The sequence below is a fragment of the Haemorhous mexicanus genome, chromosome 14 (genome assembly GCF_027477595.1).
Source record: "Haemorhous mexicanus isolate bHaeMex1 chromosome 14, bHaeMex1.pri, whole genome shotgun sequence".
In the NCBI taxonomy this organism is placed as follows: Eukaryota; Metazoa; Chordata; class Aves; order Passeriformes; family Fringillidae; genus Haemorhous; species Haemorhous mexicanus.
The window spans coordinates 12447487-12465980 of record NC_082354.1 but is presented as its reverse complement, the minus strand read 5'-3'; the positions used below and the strand labels follow the sequence as shown (position 1 = coordinate 12465980).

General features: G+C 40.3%; 1 protein-coding gene across 1 annotated transcript in view; it reads right to left on the bottom strand.

Moving 5' to 3' along the window:
- The window catches only part of IL1RAPL2 (interleukin 1 receptor accessory protein like 2), a 343260-nt gene that overhangs the window by 89831 nt on the left and 234935 nt on the right, over nt 1–18494 (bottom strand). The window contains exon 6 of the mRNA XM_059859469.1: nt 7073–7147. Within this exon, the coding sequence (XP_059715452.1) occupies nt 7073–7147 (75 nt within the window). The remainder of the gene's footprint in view (nt 1–7072; nt 7148–18494) is intronic.

The following is an 18494-nucleotide window of genomic DNA, read 5'->3' as shown; positions in this document are numbered from 1 at the left end:
TAGCAGAAAAAAGCCCCACAACTCTTACCAACAGCCCTAAGCCCCTGCTCTCCACCAAGACCATCTTTTCTACTTCCTGTCCATGGGCTGAACTTAATTTTTGCAGAAACAAATTTGTGCCCATTTCCCAGACACCAGTCAAATGAAGTAAATTGAGAAACCAAACAAGAGATCCTTTAGCCAAGCTCAGCACAGCTGCATGTCTGTGGCAACTGAAATAATGGTAGCACTGGTTGATGGTAGTTTAATCCCAATGAAGTGCTACAGGTCCATGTCCTGGACACCCCCACACTACAGTCATCACTTTCAGAGGAAAATTTACTGGAGCAAGATGATTTGAGGCATTCCTCAATCATCACAAGTTAGCTAATGCCCTTGGATGAGTGCCTTGGGACAGCTGTAAGTCAGGATATACTGAAGTGTTTCCTCTTAACCACTTTCTTGGAACAAAAAGAAGACAACAGATTGATCTACAGTGTTGCTGTTTCAAAACTAGCTGAAAGGGTGTCTGTCTGACACCAATTAATCAGTTTTTCTGTACAGGCAGACTCATGTTCCCCTAAGAGCATATACTGACCTAACATCCACTGAACCAAACATAAGCAATAAATAGTTTATAGAAGTACAGAAAAAAATCTGGAAAGTGCTAAATTGTAATTTCTGACATATCTGTGCCAATCCCATGGATCCCAATGAGTGTAAAACCATGGATCAGCAGTCAGAATTCAGCTTGTCTTTCCAAGTCCATTTAAACAAAAGAAAGAAGTGTGCCAATGAACTGTACTGTTCCACAGATGAAAACCTGGATTAACCATTCAAAAGGCAAAACAACTGTGCATTTACACCAGCTGAACCACAGATCCCAGCCCAGGTTTCTGAAGTGCAGCATTTCACCATTATCCCTGAGAGAAGAAGGGATATTAACAACAGACCAAATTAGCATCAAAGCATTAGCAGTAATACACTTTGGGTATTTAGGGAACTACTTCTAAACCTAAATGTCAGACAATTTGTCTCTAATATTCCCTGCAGATTAGTACAGAATGATTGCAATAGTTGTAAATCCTGCCTCCTTTCCTACAGGCACGGACAGCTGAAGTAGCTGTGGAGCTGTATCCTTTGTGCTGCAAAGGAAGGCAGGTCCTAAAGACCATCCCCTCAGCTTCTCTTCATTTCCTAGCAAAAATTGCTCCTTTATGTACTTGTGTGAAGAACCATGGAGCTTTTGGTACATGAGTCTGCACTGCTGGGAGGAGATGATCTTGCAAGTGTGGGGTGATTTCATACAGCAAGCCTGTAGCCTGGTAAAGGGAGGGGAACAACATGTGAGGTTGGGTCCATCCATGGGAAGAACAGGGATTTCCCAGCTTATGTGTGGGACGAGCTGGATGCAGTGAAGAGCCATGGATAACTGGAAGAACATGTGGAGGAGACAGCAGTGAAGGTACTAGCTTGCTCCTCCAGACAGCAACAGTACAGGGAGACAGGGCTGTGAGATGAAAGTGCAGTGTGAGGAGAACTGGGAATGGAAGGAACTAAATTTTTGCTGGTGTTGGGGTGGAGGGGACACTACCCACAGGTGTTCTCTGCCTTGAGTCCCACTTTCCCTCTGCTCTGTCATTCAGATCACTCAGACCTGAATTTGTGAGGTGATGTGGGTCACTCCACACAAACAGAATAAGGCAGTAGGACATGATTTGGGGCAATACTGTCACTTATCACACACCCAGGCCTTGCACTAGGAAGAACAATGAGTGTCTGTGGGTAACTTTCAGACAGCCTCTTTGCTGACTCAGGACTCACTTGGATCAGGTCACCCCTGATTCCTCAATGTTTGTTTGTCTCTTCTATGCTGTCTCTTATGAGCTGGGAGGTGCAAAGCTCTGGGTTTGACCCAGCTCACAGAAACCCAGATCTCCCTCTGAGAGCCCCTGCTAAGCCCTAGGCTGAAGGATGCCTGGGAGGAGCTGAGGGAGGAAAGAAAGGTATCATGGAGAAACCAACATCCAGGATCCCTGGTTTTTGTAGGTACCCACTACATTCCTGAGCAGTTGTCTCACATGACCCTTTAATCAAAAGGTATGTCCACAACACTCGAGAGGCCTCACCACGCACAAGTATCAGTGCTCTTTCCACACTGCAAGCACACGAAATAAGAATTTCTTACCAAGTTCACTTTTAATTGCTTGCTCTATTTGAAGCATTTTACAGTTCAAATTTTCTGTATTGCTTTCTGTCCAAGATCATCACTCTATTCAACTGCTTATCAAATACCTGTATCTTTAAATATGAAAGAATGCAAGATTTAATGAGCAAATCTGTAATGAGACAGTGTTGGATTGTCTTGAATAAACAGGCTTGCTATGAAATGAATGCCTCAAACATCTTGCAGGTCTTTCTTTGTTAAAAATTATTATTTAAGAAGAGAAGTGGCATCTCAGTGAAAATTAAGACTGTGGAAAGTGAAGTGGTATATTTAAAATGTCAGTAAATGCCTGCATTTTCTCTCCTCAAATAATTCCTTCCAGCCACTGTTGCAAACCAAAAGGGCTTTTTTATTCCTGACTATTTTTAGTCTATTCCTATACCTGTCAGCAGATGTAACTTTGTACATTCCCTTGCACTTGTTTTACAGTAGCTCTATTGATCTCTATTGATCTGCCTAATAACGAGTCCCAGGGAATTGTGCTGTTAAATCTTTTAGAAACAAAATCTTTCTGAACAGTTCAGCTATTAGGAATAATGACAATCCTCATAAACTAGGTGTTTTCTTTCCTCAGCATCTTTAGATACAGAGACACTACCATGGCAAAAAGTGAGTTAAACCCCTTGATATCCTTCCTGCTCTGTAAATGAATTAACACAGAGGATTCTTGCTTTGTTTTGTAAGACTCCTGATACATTTCTTCAGTAAACACCTGAAAGCAAAACCAGAGCATAGCTGAAAAGCAAATGATATGTAAATTATATATTCAATTAATATAGACCCAAACATGGAAGATTCATTCTACTCAACTAATTCATTCATAAGAAGACTAACTTAACACTGCACTCCCTGCAATACATGGTTCAGAATTAACAGATTTAGCATCTATTTTGATATTGTATTTTTAGCTTTTTTGATACTCTGTGAAAAATAGCAGCCACGGTGCAAGCTAGAGAACTCTGGCAGCTGCTTATACATAGACTGGCTAGATATAGATCCTTACAGATCTGTGTCCAGCCAAAAATCAGCAGAGCACAACTGTGCTTCCTTTCTCCCACAAATGCCTCTTTCCCACTGTTTCTACACCAGCTGAGAGGTGGCAGCACAATAGCTCCAGGGATCAGTGGGATTTTGGCCTCTTGGTGCTACTAAAACTGTGCAAATTCAGAGGAGAAACCTACTCTGTAATCATGTAATCAAAACACAAAAGAGTGGTTTTCCTTTTTTTTGTGTTCTCAAAGGACGAAGAGTGAACAAAGTTAGCTGGAAAAGAATGAAACAAATAAATTAAGAAATCAGCAGAGCAACGTACCAACATGTCATCTTTAGACTTACAGCACAGCATGCTCCACTTGCTGTCAGGCAGCTGCATGTGAAAGCAGATAACAGATCTTTAAAACTTACTGCTCACAGCCCCAAGACACCTGACTGAGGTCTCAATCTTTACTCTTCTAAATCACATAAGGAATTCTTTAAACTCAGGGATTTGGCACGAACAATCCATAAACACACTTAGGTTTATATGGTCAAAGTAACAGCAAGCTCCTGCTCCAAAAAAGGGGCCTTTGAACAACTCAACCATGAATCACACTGGCATACACTTTAATAAATTCCCAGGCAGAGCTTCACATGGGAGATGGTCTTCAAGACCTTCTGCCAAAGCCATCCCATCTCCTGGGCACAAGAGCTGTGTATTTTGGCCTGTAATATCAAATTTGATTTTAATATGATGAAGATAACTTAGGAATTTTTTTTTGAGGAAGAACATTTTATTATCTGAGTAATGCCATATATTTGCAAAACATACAGTAAGAACAAACATTATTTCTTAATACCAAGGTAGAGAAAGATTAAATGCATCACATACCACGCAATCAAGAACTATTTCTATACTGGCCTCAGTGCAAAAAAACTAAAACACAAATAAAATTGGAGTTTTTTCCTAGTTTGGTGTTTTTTGTTTTTTTTTTTTTTTTTTTTCAAAAAGAAAGCAGCAAATGGACAATAAAAAAAAAATCAGTCATTATTTTCTAGGTCCACCCAGAGATGAAATGATTATCTGACTTGGTAAAGCAAATGAGTGAAACTGTTTTGGACTATTTCTCCAGTCCTCTGTGATGCTCTTTGTCCTCCTGTCAACCCTCCCCTGTCTTTGGCTCTGTTTCTCCACCACAAGCAAATACAGAAAACAAAAAAGAAGCAAATTCCAATTTCTGCTTCTCTCTTAATCTTGATGGGATTGGTTATAGATCTCTGTCACATTCCAAAGAAAAACAGAAAACACAAAATACATTCCTGCTCTTTAAGAAGAACAAGGCAGGCTCTGGACCATGTTTGAAGCCTGGAGGGGCTCTTTTATCCACTTTCAATAAGAATGGTGCATACCTGTTTTCACTAAAACTTTCTGTAAGATCTGAAAGCTAAAAGGTGAATATTGAAGTTTGCAGCAAGGCCAAATAAGCTGCTAAGTAGTTGGGCCACTGCCTAGAGGCCTAGGGAGATTTTGCATTGCATTGTGCTAATCATTAGGGATAAAGAGAGTAAATAATTATTAATCTCCTCTATATATAGAGAAAAGGCAGCTATTTCTTTAAAGATTAGCTTTCCAATAGAAAACTAAAATAATCTCTGCAGAACAAGTAGATGGATTAAACTCCATTTCTTTTGTAGCTTAGTGACACATTCATACTTGCATAACTACTGAAAAATCAGGCAAATTGGGTGATTTGACTCCATGGCCATGTAAAACAGAAATTTCCTTTTAATAGCTAATAAAATATCAATTAATGACAATTTTTCAAAACTCCTAGGAGCTTAACAGGATTTCAATGAAGTCACCTTATAGGTCCTTACAAAACTTCCCCCCACCTTACATTGTACTACCAAATAATTCCCAGTCCCTCAAGGCTGTGGCACATTTCAGAGGCCAGCACAGCCTGCCCCAAGCTGCTGGTGGCCTCCACAAGATGGTCTTCCCTGAGAATCTTCCAGCTGTATCTATTTGCCAAGTTAAATCAAGAGGGAAATCAATAAACTTCACTGCAAAGAAGTTAAGGATCCATCATATGAATATGGTTTAGTGGCAATACCCAAACCTATTAACATATGAGAAAAAAAAAGCACCATATGTAAATTCCCTGATCTTAAGGGACAACTAATGGATTACATCCCAGCATATAAAGATGCAAGATTTGTATTTCCCTCTAGAGATATTCCAAAATCCTATTACTGAGCCACATCTCCATGGAGAGGAGGGGGTTTGCTTTAATTTTTTTTAATCAAACCTCCTTTTAATCAGCCAGAACAAAATGTTTTCATGCAAACAACAACAACAACAACAAAGAATTCAGTGCAAAACCAACAGAGTCCAGCTGGAACAGGGAAACTTGGAAGAGAAAATGAAGATGAAATGAAAATGCAGGAAACAAAGATGTGTACTCTGAGTGCATTTATTACACAGATGTATACAGGGACAGCGTGCCCCCAAAGGAAATCATTAGACAGTTGACGTTTAAGAAGTTAGACCAGGAGACTGAATTCAGCCTTTTGGACTGATCCAAACTTCAGTGACTGGGTTTTGCTGGTAACTCAGGTAGGGTTTTAACTATGGTTCCAGATCCATTTCATATTCTCTTTTAGGGGCAATTTCTGTTCAGCTACAGATATTAGAGGCCTCTGGAGGGGAACCTAAATATGAAGATATGCACCTGTCTGCAGAATTCATCAGGCACTGGCTGCTGCCCAGATCCACTGCTGTCTTCCCTGTGCAAGCCCTTACAGACCCCTGAGTCAATTCAGGTGTATGAGAGAAAGCTAATCTTTAACATTCACTAAGGTCACAAATAATTTATATTCCCAAATTCAAGAATTCAAGCCCCATTTTTAAATACTTCATAGCATCCACAGTGCTCCTCTGACACTGTCTGGCACCTGGTTTAGGAACAAGGAGTGTCTTTGATCTCATCTCAAGTAGAGTCCTGTAGAATTTCATAAATACAAACAGCTTTACCACAATGTCACCAACCCTCTTAAAATGTTTCACACTGACCTCGCTTGCCATTAAACACCATTCCACCTCTGAATTCTAGACAGCTTTGGTATAAAGGAGGAAGAGAGTCAAGCTCAAGAAGGAAAGTGCCACAGTTCCAGCACTGAGTGAATAATCCCCATATGCAATACATCTCTTGTAATTTAAGCTCATGGCACCACAGTCCCTAACAGCAACTCTAATTCTACCTCTTAAAATTAGAAATCTATTTTCAAGTCACTGAAAAAAAACCCCTGGAACCTCAACACTGAGCAGTTCTTTCAGTATCACAATGCCCTGCAGCTCTCCAAAGTTAGCAGAACTCTCTAACATTATTTTCTAACATGACAGAAAATAGAGGCTGCTAGCTGAGATTCAGAGATGTGCATTCACAGAAGAATATATAACAGGAGTGAGAAAAGCATACAAGCATTTCAGTCAAAAGCCCTTTCTGGTACACATTCAGAACAACCTGGAAATGCAATGCTTTACACTAACTTTTAAAGGAATCAGCGCTTCTTTTATGAGAACATTTGTCTTAGGGTGAACATAACTGACCAATACAGCACCAACGTAGACATATTTTACTCTACCAATCATATATTAAGAAGAGCATCAGTGTTTTATATTTAATACCCATTGCAACCAATTAGTACTGCCATCCCCTGATGTTCACTCCCTTAAATTGCCGTGGCAGTAAATTCTACGGTTATAAATGAGAAGCTGCAAATTGATTTGCATGTAATAACTACCACTAAACCTTTCTTACCAATTTCAATTTATGCCATCTGCTACCAGAGTGGAAGTTTAGGATCTATTATTCCCAGAAGGGGACTTACCCAGCTGGACATCTATAACAGTTGGCTGGTTCTCCATGGGGAACAATGGCTTTGGAGGTTTGTCTGTGAGTAAAGCTAGAAAAGAAAATGAGAAAATGTAATGGAAAAATTGAGACCAATGACTACAAAAGAAAAGCTCTGTCATGTAAGCAATCAAATGTTTGTATACTTGATGGCATGTAAACATTTATTACATAGCACATCTGTTACACAGCCAATGGGTCACCACCTACCTTGTGGCCATGGTGATCCCCTGATTCAAAAGAAATGGCCAGTTTCAAGGATTACATTTTTAGCACAAAGCAGCAAAACAAACTCTATTTCTCACTTTTAACTTACATGTAATAAGTAGAACAAGCAGTTTAGACCCTCACATTGCAAAGTTAACAGAATGAATTTGAAGTGCCAGACAAATCTATCTCAGTGTGACCAGCTCCAACATGTCTTTATGCCCGTCCAAAACACTAATAGAAAACTTAGACATAATTGTGCTTGAAGGACCCCAGCAGCTCCACAGCAGCTTTGGCTCCCACCCCAGCAGGTGGAGTACCCAGACCCTCTCCTCAAAGCCTTATTGGGGACCCTGCCTCCTGCTGTGCAGAAATATCTCCATCTGAGAGCAGGAAGCAATACCCCAGCCCTTCCTGCCAGGGGACTGCTCCAGCAAGCAGATAATATTACAACTATTAGAAAGTATAGCTGCAGGCACAGGCTTCACACCCCTCTTTGAAAACATGGGGCCAGACTGTGCAAATAGGTTTTGTAAATTTGGCTTAGCTTAAAATAAATGACTGTGTATTCCTGCAAATGGGGACAAATGTTTTTAATTAAGTACAGCATCTTGCACAACATAAAATTAAACATTTAAAAATTACCTTCAAAGTTTTCCTGTTAAAATTCATCACCTGAAATTATTTGACCTGAGATTGTAAAATAAACAAAAACTGTCAGCCTACAAACCAATTTTACATCCACAATGGCCTCAGAGTTTCAGTTTCTGGTATAGTTACAACAGGTTTCTTTTTTTCTTTAGCCTTTTCTTCAAATTTTCAAGCTTTTCTTGCTACCTTTATGGTTTTCTTATATTATTATTTTTATTTTCTGGTAATAAATTGTACTCTGTTCATTGTAGAATATGCAGAAGAGTTGCTGGAGCAGCTTCATCCATGCTGTGCCACTGTGCTCAGGTTTTCCTTACTCCATATTCTCTTCATATCCCATTCCCACCTACACTCTTTCAAACCCAATCTGACCAGGGCTTCCTCCTGTTTCCCTCAGCTTTACTTGCAACATTTTGAAGTTTTCCTGCATGTCACATTTTAAATGGTTATGGTCTGCCATGTTCTTCTTGGAAAATAATCAACATAATGAACTGGCAGCCTGTCAGAGCTCCTTCCATAGGAACTGAAATGGCTCAAAGGGATTTTGAGATGAGAAGGCAACAAACTGCTGGCTCTTCAATGTCAGATGTGTTTACTGAAAACAAAGGCTAATCTTATTTTAGAAGTCAGACATCAGATGACTTATTCACCTTATGAAATTCACTTTTGGTCCTTCTTAAACAGAAAGACAATGCAAGATATTTTCAGCTACAAGGGGCTCTAGACTTCTATGATCTCTATACTTGACAGAAGTCTAAGAACAAAATTTCTTCAAATTCCTATTCCTCTTCAAGAAGTTTCTTTAATTCTAGGAACAGTTTATAGACATGGAGCACAGATTTGCAGCCTTGCTCAAGGAAAAGAAGAACAAAAAGTCAGTGCTGTTACTGTATTTAACAACGTGTATTTAATAAAGCTAACAGTATAAACTCTTACTTGACCTCCCACAAAGCTACATGAAATCAAAACAATTAAATGTACTGTAAATGTTCTTCCTATTATCAGAGGGGCAGTAATTCTGCTATGAAACTGAATCCACTGCATGAGCTGTCAAGGGAAGAGCTGTGATACAGCTGTCTACACTTTTTTTTCCCCTTCCAAATGCTGTGGAATGTGGCATGTCCCCGGGCTGCTCTGAGCAGCAGCACTTACAGGATGAAGCCACTAGAACAAGGATGACATCAGCTTCCCAAGGCAGCAATTCCTGTGGCCACCTAGACAGACCCACCTTGGCAAGGTACTGGGCTGACAATGCAGCAGCCTAAGGGGTTGCTTTGCCTTTTCTCATCATTCTAGGATTTCATCCAGTGACCAGGCTGGGACTGCCTGGGCTGGATTTGTTTACAGACAGATACAGAACTGAGACTGAGGGGAAACTTCAGTACCTTGTCCCAGGAGAACAGCTCTCACTACCTGGGGCATAGCTGGAAGCCACAGGTGTTGGATGACAAGCTGGGAAGACATTTCTTTACCCAGAGGCACCTGGCAATACATGTGCCTCCCAAAAGAGACTGGTGAACATGGCCAGAGGCTGTCTAGCAGCCAGACTGCTCAGGAACTGTCTAAAGTGCTGTTTCCTCCTGTGCTTATATTCACTCAATTCAAAAGTAACACAAACTTTAGGACAATAATCACGTTGCTGTGATTTCAACAACACTTGTCACTCCATTTGTTCATAAGAGTTTTAAAGAGACAGTGTTGTACAGATGAGTACTCTGATGTGATCCTCTGCAGCTGTTCATACAGGTGCATTTTCCTTTCCAGCATACATGATGTTTTTATTCTCTCTTTGTCATAGTCACAAGGAGGATGCTGTCACACCAGAAACGCTGCAGAAAAGCAGAGAAGAGACCTGTAAAAGATCTGGTCTCTCCAGTTAGTTACACAGTGATCTCACTCAGATAAAGCAGAGCATGATGTGCTGCACAGGTCAATGTTTAGCTACTCACAGGACCAGCTAAAGAAAACTGCCTGAACGGAGTGGCTCCTGCTTTTAAGTGCCAGTGAAGCCTCAGAGCCTGGAGGCTCATTTTTTTCCCCCCACCACAGCCCTACTGTTTCAAAAATCTGTCATTCCATATTCAGACACACTAATGAGTTCTCTTGAAAAAGTAGAATGCAGTTGAAAACAAACAGCCCTAGGATATCTTCACACAGGGAAAAGCAGTGATAATCCACTAGAAAAACCATCAGGCTTCTCAGTAAGCCCCAGTTCCTTCACAGTTTGTTATTTGACACAGCTCTATTTCCCCACACTATTTCCTACCTTCCCTCTGCAGCAGCTTCACAGCCCCCATCCCACTCCAGTCAGACTTTTACAGCATCCACAGTGACAGACATGGAGCCCAAACTGTTGCTATGATGAACTCAAGTCTCTTACTGCATATTTTGAGTGGCTCAGCTGAAAACAACTTCTGAATTGAATGCAGATCTCCCTCCCCTGTGCCAGACAAAAGGGCATGCCCCAAGCCAACAGGCATCACCTGTGCTCCAGGCCCTGAACTGCTCCAGTGTGAAGCCAGTCAGCACCAGGGTCATCAGTGAAATCCAGCTGCTTATGATTTGAGGAGCCTCTTTCTTGTGTGTGGGCCACTCAGCACAGCTGGGGTGTTTTCCAGACCAGATAACTCTTAGAAGGGAGCTAAAATGCTAACTCCCATGTGGCTAGGAACTGTCAAATGCTGGGAAACAGCTTTCTTCTTCCTAGTCATGGATAATGACTTCCCTTTTCTTGACATAAGCACCCAAATTACATTTGCTGTTCTATAATTTTGCTATTGATGTACCTCCTGGACATTTGCTCATGTAATTTGCAATGATGAAATGAAAAATTATCTAAATATGAGACAGAATGCAGGGAATCTAACAAAATTGTTTCAAAGCTTCTATGAGACAATTGCATGCCAACCAACTTCCTTCAATCAAAAGATCTGGCATTTTCCCACCATTAATTAACACAGTGCCTCTAGTATCATTCAATCAAGAATCTGGCTAACCTTTTGACAGCAGAATAGATCTGTTTGAATAGCATCCTCTGGGGCAAATAACTGCATGCCAAATCCTTAATCTGAATCCAGCTCATACCCAAAGTTAAGCTTTTGTTCACTCCCAGTTCAAATACATATGCTTCCAGACATGGCTTAAAGCTACTTTGGCAAAGACAAACCTTGGCAGTGATACTGCAACTTGCACACCACAGATGACAATGGAACTAACTGCACACAAAGCTCTCAATCAATATAATAACCAGAGGGCATATGTTGCTATGAGAAGCTCAGCATTTTACCTTTTAAAAAGATATGTACCTAGCTCCCTTTGTCTCACCTGAAATCCCAGGTTGTGCCAAGAGGTTTCCAAAGGCTGGCAGTCAAATGCTTCAGGCCTGACCTGCTACTGCTCTAGCTTTCATGTCGCTGCTTACAAAGAAGCAAACGTGAGAACCAATTGTGCAGATATAAATGGAAATGTATCAGCTATAGTTTGGCTGACAGGGAATGAACTGTTCACTTGAAGGGTTAAAAGCTTGTTTAAAAAGCCAAGGGTTCTCACTTGGACTTTGTGGACCAAAACTCTAACACACTATCACCAGCAAGTCCTGCTACCAGATAAGAATCATTGTTTTTCATTTTCTTGGCACAGTAGAAAATTACCACACAAGGTGAAAAGTAGTAGGAAATCACATGAAGCAACTCATTCATAAAAAGGTAATTTTGTGAGGCTGTGTTTATACAGGGACCCTCTTCCCTGATTAGCTCTATTGTAGTGTGCTCCACCAGTCAGTCAAAACACACTTCTCCATCAGTTGCCTATTGTGTTATTTCCTTCCTCTCAGTTTAAGCTGACAAAATGATTGCACCTCCATTTGTTGTTTGCTCTAACAGAAATAAAGCCACTGCAATGAGATGTTGTCTAAGGATAAATATCTCCATCTTTGAAAATAAACACTGAATGCTTATTCTCAAAAAACTCCAACTTAGTAAATGCAGAACTTGTGTGGAAGTCAGGAGTCATTAGCCAGTGACAAAGAGTTTTTGCTGTTTATTACCATTCAAGCAGGAAATGCTTCTTTTGGGAAAATGCTGTGGAATGATTCAGCAGCTGGATGCCTCCCCCTCGGCCACTGCCACCATGAACACCACTTTTTGAAACGCTACCTAGGATCAAGAGTGCCTTAATGCACTGTTAGGACTGACTCTGGGGCACAATTTCTGCAAAAATAAGTTTAGCCTTTTTATATTAGCAGTAAATAATTGGAATTCATCACATGAATTCTTTTTATGACATAGAAAGAAGGACAACACAATCACAGCTTTCAGCAAAATGCTGTGTCCGTGCTGAAATGCAGCTCACAGGGGTAATGAATTTTGAGGCACTCAAATGATCTTGGTTCATTACTGGTGGTTTTGATTTTAACCCATTAAGCCCTCAATGACTCAGAACAGACCTGTGTTTGACAGGTCATGCTACTGGCACCAAGAGGAAGCTGGCCATGACTGCAGCTCCCTTGACTCTGAAAGCAGTGAAAATCCTGCAAAACTGGCTGTGCCTGTCCTGTTCTTACCAGCTGCTCCAGCAGCTTCTGCTGCAGGCTTGACCCTGTAACCCATGGTGACTATTTAGAACTACTAAGAGCAGCTAATCATTCCATGGGCAAGATCACTTCTGAATAAAGAGCCTTGCTGCCAGTCTCCTAGCTTGTCTCCATCTATTGCACATGGGATGCTATCAGAGTGCACAGAGAGAGCCAAATGGCTTTGGACAGAAGATACTAGATGAACTCAGCTGAATTCATGAACATGTTAAGAGAAGTAGAGAATAACTAGATTTTTTGGTTTGGGATCATCTGTTTTTCAGGTTTGTGCTGGACCTTCTTCTACCTTCTCACGAGGCAATTAAGTAACATAGGGTTGTAGAAAAGAAACTGGTGAGATTGGTGGAACTTATGCAATAGAGTACGGCTCAGGACTCCGGTGAAGTGGAGTAGAAACAATAGCACAGATTGCACATTACTGAAGCACAGATGGCAAAATCCCACAAGGTGCCTATCACAAAGTAATTACAACAGGGCTGAACACTTAACACGACTGCAATATACATGTTAAATGCCCATGGCATTGACTGTTAGCATCTCCTGATGTGAAACATTCAGTGGCACTGATGGCAGGGGTTACCATTGGTGCTGTCACTAGAGTCATTGCAAGGTGGGTGCTGGAAAGCAGAAGAATCCTGTGCTAGCAGGGCTTTCACTGTGTGATGTTATCAAGCTTCCTTACTCCTACACTTGCCAACACACCTTTCCTTTCACTGCATTTCTAAATTTCACAGATTGTGTTAGATTATGCAAAGTTCTTTCCCAGCCAAAATGATTCCTGTGATCATTTTATTCCTTTCCTAAATGTGGATCATGCAGCTTGCTTTTAAGAATCAAGCATGAGTTTCCTCTGAAGTAGAAAAAAAAGTGTAATAAGTTCTTAGGAAATGAAAATTACATTTTCCTTCAATGTAATTCATGAAAATCTCAAATGGAGTGTGCTTTATTTAATGAACAGAGTGTATTTAGTGCAAAGACCACAATTTCATCTGCACTCAAATTGTTTCTCTTGGACTCTGGGCAGAAATAAGATGCTTGAAATTACCCTCTATTTCAAGGAGATTTGCAAAGAACATTTTATGAAATTTTATGGTTTGGCTTTTTTAATTCTTTTTACTTTCTGTCTTATAAAAAAGTAAAGAAGTGGTGACAGATGAAGCCAGGTCCCTTCATCAATCTTAAAGGAACAGCTGGACTCTGCATGCAAATGAAAGCTATCATTCTTGTCAACCTGAAGTCAGGCTACCAAAAGCCTGCAGTCCACAACCCATTAATATTCCATGATCAATTTGACCACTTGTGCACAGTGAGGTACTGCACCACAGCACAACCCCAGACACATGAATTACCACAGAGAGGATTTTATGCACTGTTTTAACAAAACTCAAATCAATCCATTATTTTTCAGAGCTAAAAAACTTGTATTAGGTACTGAAAGTGTACAAATGAACTAAGTTTTAAGCACCTATGGTACCATATGTAGGCAAAACAATGGGTGCTCTTTTTGAGGAAAAGCCATCTCCAAGCTCAACAGCAGCTTCCAGCCAGTGCTCACCACAAACTGCTGCTGAAGGAAGAGCCAGTGCCATTTTGCCACCTCTTACTTTGCTGTTTCAGTCAACCTCAGGCTCACCTGTGCCCTGAGACAGCCCAGATCAAACCCTCGCCGCAGACCAAACAACCCTGGGCAGCTTTTCAAAGAAAAGAACAGAAATACTGAAGAATGACATTAAAAATGCATTTCATTTAAGTCTCAAGCCTTTAAAACTTGTATTTTTGGACAATTTTAGATGTTGCCCAGTGTGACAGTTCAAACTGCTTTGATGTTCAGCAGGGTCACTACTATTATGAAGCTGCCATACCAAAACCAATTTTTAGATGGAATTTCAACTGTAAGTCTTTTAGATTAATTATATTCACAAGTAAGAAACACGAAACTTGAGTTAAGTCACCTCTTGATTTGATTTTGCTCTGTTGGGGGCTAATGAGAAGGTTTCACCTGCCCTATCCAGTCTATTAATTCTGATGCATTCTTTGGATTAGCACCCTGGCTTCCTAAGCTTGTTACAATGATGAAAAATGTTACTTTACTTGACAAGGAAAACCTTTTCAAAAAATGTTTATGCAATATTTATGTAGGTTCTTTGTCTCTCATTTGCCTTCAAAAGCTGTAAAATATATTCTACCAGATTTGTCTGTCATAATTTCAGTTTTTCCACTGAAGAAGTTTTGAATTGTATGCTCACAAAGCACATGGAGCATCATTAAGAAAAAAATTGGGGCAAATCATGTCATTACTGGCTGGATGAGCAGGAAAATGAATAAAAGCAGGCATAATATAGGCACATAAGGAATTCATAGGTACACTTGCTATTGTTTATCCTGCCTCATGACCAAAGATCAAGAAAATGTAAATCTTCTGATGAAACACAATGCTTTAAGAAATTAAGGAGGTAGTTATCCCAAGAAATTTGTCTTCTTAGTTGAGGCAAAGGATTTAAAAGAATGAACAAAAAAAGTAGCATCCATAGAAATCTCTGGCGGGACGACCCATTTTCAGAGCCAGCTCTGCTGCATTTTACCACTTACATCAGAATTTCTAGCAGCTGATGGGAAGCAGAATACCCCTGGTGATCAGCCTGGGACCTGATCCTTTCAGTATCAGCTACTATCAAACAAAATGAAGTGTCTCTGATCCAAGAATGCAATTTCTTTTTCCCAAAAATACACCAAACATGTAAAGCACTGCATCAAATTTGCAGAAGGCAAGAATTCAACAGTAAATGTGATATTTTAAGACTACCATATTACCTGAAAATGTTTACTGGTCAGTGGGGATGCAAAGAATTGCAGGCAAGCCTCCAAGAGGAACGTGACTAGAGGCTGCACAGGGATCCATTCATGGAAAAAGTCTGAGGATTTGCATTCCAGTGCCCACTGGGGCATCTCTGGACAGCCCCATTAACCAGCCCAGTGAGTGACACCCAGCAGAGCTGAGAGGAACAAATGAACTGCCCAGTGAAACTGTTCAAAGACCTCAAGGCAATGGTAAAAGCAATGGAAAGCAGTGAAGTCATAGCCAAAAAAAGGTAATTGGGACTTAACTTGTTTTGAATCAATGTGACCATTGTGAATCAGGTTGTCAACACAGCAGACATTTTCATCAGGGGAGAATAAAATAAACTCAGCAAGTGAGCCATGGATTGCACCTGTCCCACAGGTCAATTTGAGCACATATATACTGTATGCAGCAGAAACTGCAGAGAGGCCTAGCTTCCAAATCCCCTGAAATGTGAGATTAAACAGTCCCACAGGCACTTCAAATGGCTGCAGATAAGGATTTAATCCTTCAGTATATTTCCTCCATCCTTTATTAAAAGATGAAGATAATCTTTAAATCAAGAGAAAAATAGAAAAAAAAATTGAAAGAGCCAAAAATCATCAAGTGGAAAAAGAGGAGAGCAACCAATTCTATTTTTATTAACAAATCCTCTCAGCCAGGGCTTATACACCCAAAGTTGCAGGAAGGGGAAGCTGCTCCCCCAGCCTCAGTGAAAAAGGCAGTACACGCTCCCTGTGAGGCAGCATGGGCACGACACTGAAGGGCTGCCCCAATACCCAGATATTCCACCTGCCTCTGCCTGAACCACTTGCACAAACACATTCCTGAGAGGGGTTTTCTATCCTCCTGTCACGGCCACAAGTGCCAGGACAGACATCAGCACTGCTCCTGTCCCTCAGCCAGCTGGACAGTGTTGGTAAAGCAGCTCAAAACAGAGACCACTTTCCTCAGCTTCTACATTGCTCTGCTGCTCTCAGAGGAACAGTCCTTACCCATCTTTTAGGTTTTCTGCTGCTTTTTTTTCCCAGCAGACAGACAAGAGTTTTGCACCAGGAATGTAATTTCTGAGAAATTTCTTATGAACTTGTGTCAGCTTCTTGTAAGGAACCTGTTTGACTCTTCATTCTCCTCTTCAAAGTGTCTTCTGTTTGTCATGTGTTGAAATAATTTAAGATTTTGCTTTGACATTTTCAACAAGAGAACAAGACTATTCAATCTGCTCTGGGTAGTAACTGCCATTACATTTAAAATACACATTCAATTGAAACTCCACATACTATTTTGACTGCCATTTTATATCTTCTGTGTAATTATGTAGTGTTACTGCCCTAGCTCATGGAACAATTTTAAAGCAATAAAGACATTTAAAGAAGACCCCCTCCAATTTTCCAGTCAGGCCACTCTGAAACTTCTATTTCTTTCTAAAACAGCATTCTCACAGAGCATTTATCAGACACGCCTTTATGACAGGAGTTTTATGTATTTTGGATTTTGTTCCAATGTAAAATAAATGAAAAATCTGAGGATTTAAAAAACCAGAAAACCCAAAAAATTCCTTCCAAATAAAAACTATAAATTTCTTACCATACTTCAGTCCCTAAGGATGGGAAGACTGGTGGATGGAGCGGCTGGCTGAGCACAAATCCAGCAGTGACAGGGCAGGAAACTGTAAAGTCTGCATTACTTATCAAGTTCTTCATACAGTGAGTGTCATAACCTGCCCAGGCATGTATAATTGTTTTACCTACCACCTAGCCCCATTCGAATTTTTTTCCCACTTTGGTGCCTGCTCTAAGATGCATCATCCACCACATTCAGTTCTCTCTAATCAACACATACTTGTCCATCAACTCCTTCTGATGCACAACAGCTATCAAACACCTTTTTATTTAGTACAGGTAAAAAGATTGTCTTGTTCAGCAAGTGTTTTACTTCAATTCTAAGGTCTGTTTTCTAGCAATGTAAGGCAGGGGCTTAAACTGAAAAACGTGGGATGCATAGCTAAAGAGGATGACAGTTTTTAAGGAGGTGAACAATATCTGGATTAATAATTACAGAACAAAGTATTTTAAGAGGGCATTATGGAGATAATCTAAATATAGGATTAGAGATGGGAAATATTAGCACTTTGTCTCACAGATTTCAATTAGTAAATAAAGAAAAACTTTGTGTGTCAGCACACTTTTAATATGGCACCTATATAAGGATCTATCACTTATACACAAACTACATGATATCAATGTTTTTTAGAGAACCACTGGTTTAAATACAGAAAGGAAGAGCTGGTAGGTGTTTGTTGAGTTGTTGTGTTGGGGTTTTTTTAATTAGCAAAAGCATCGTGGCATTGTAAAAGGGCTCAATCACAAGAGCAAAAGCACAGTGCAGCAGCACTGTAAGACACTCTTCCAGGGTAGGATGTCTGTCCTAATCTGGTATTACTCTCAGATTGTGTCTAAAGACCTCCTTTTGTACCATGATTTTGTTTTCTGTTGTCCATCCCACAATGGGTTGGTCCCCATGCAAGCATTGCTGATATCACAACCACAAGGAGCATTCAAATGCAACTGCAGCATTGTGCTGCACCTCAGCAAATACACCAGAGCAAGCCAGAGACCTCTCCCAACCCTTGGTATTATCCTGCAGTGATGTGCTTCCTTACCAAGGTGCTGTAAAGGGATCTAATATACAAGGCTGTGCAATAAATTGGCAATTTTGGCTGAACACATTGTAGCACTATTTTTTAACTGCTGCAGAGCTGACATTTAGGGAATTCTGAGTTGTTGCTGGAATGCTTTTCTCCTTCTACATACTCCCAAGTTAGTATATCTCTTTCTACTGGCAAATAAGCACCTTTCTGTTCTCTTAGTCTCAACTGGAGCTCTTAAAATAGTTGAAGTATCATTAACACCATATACTGATATTAAAAGAAGCAGAAAACTGCAGCACACTTTCATATCAAAGCAATGGACCCTTAAGCTTTTGCATCTATGAATGATGAGCAACATTACTTCAAATGACATCTTTTGTCAGAGTTGCTTGAGCTAAAGACAGAGTGAATCCATTTGTATAAATTGTGGCTTTGCTGCTGAAAGATTACAAAAATATATG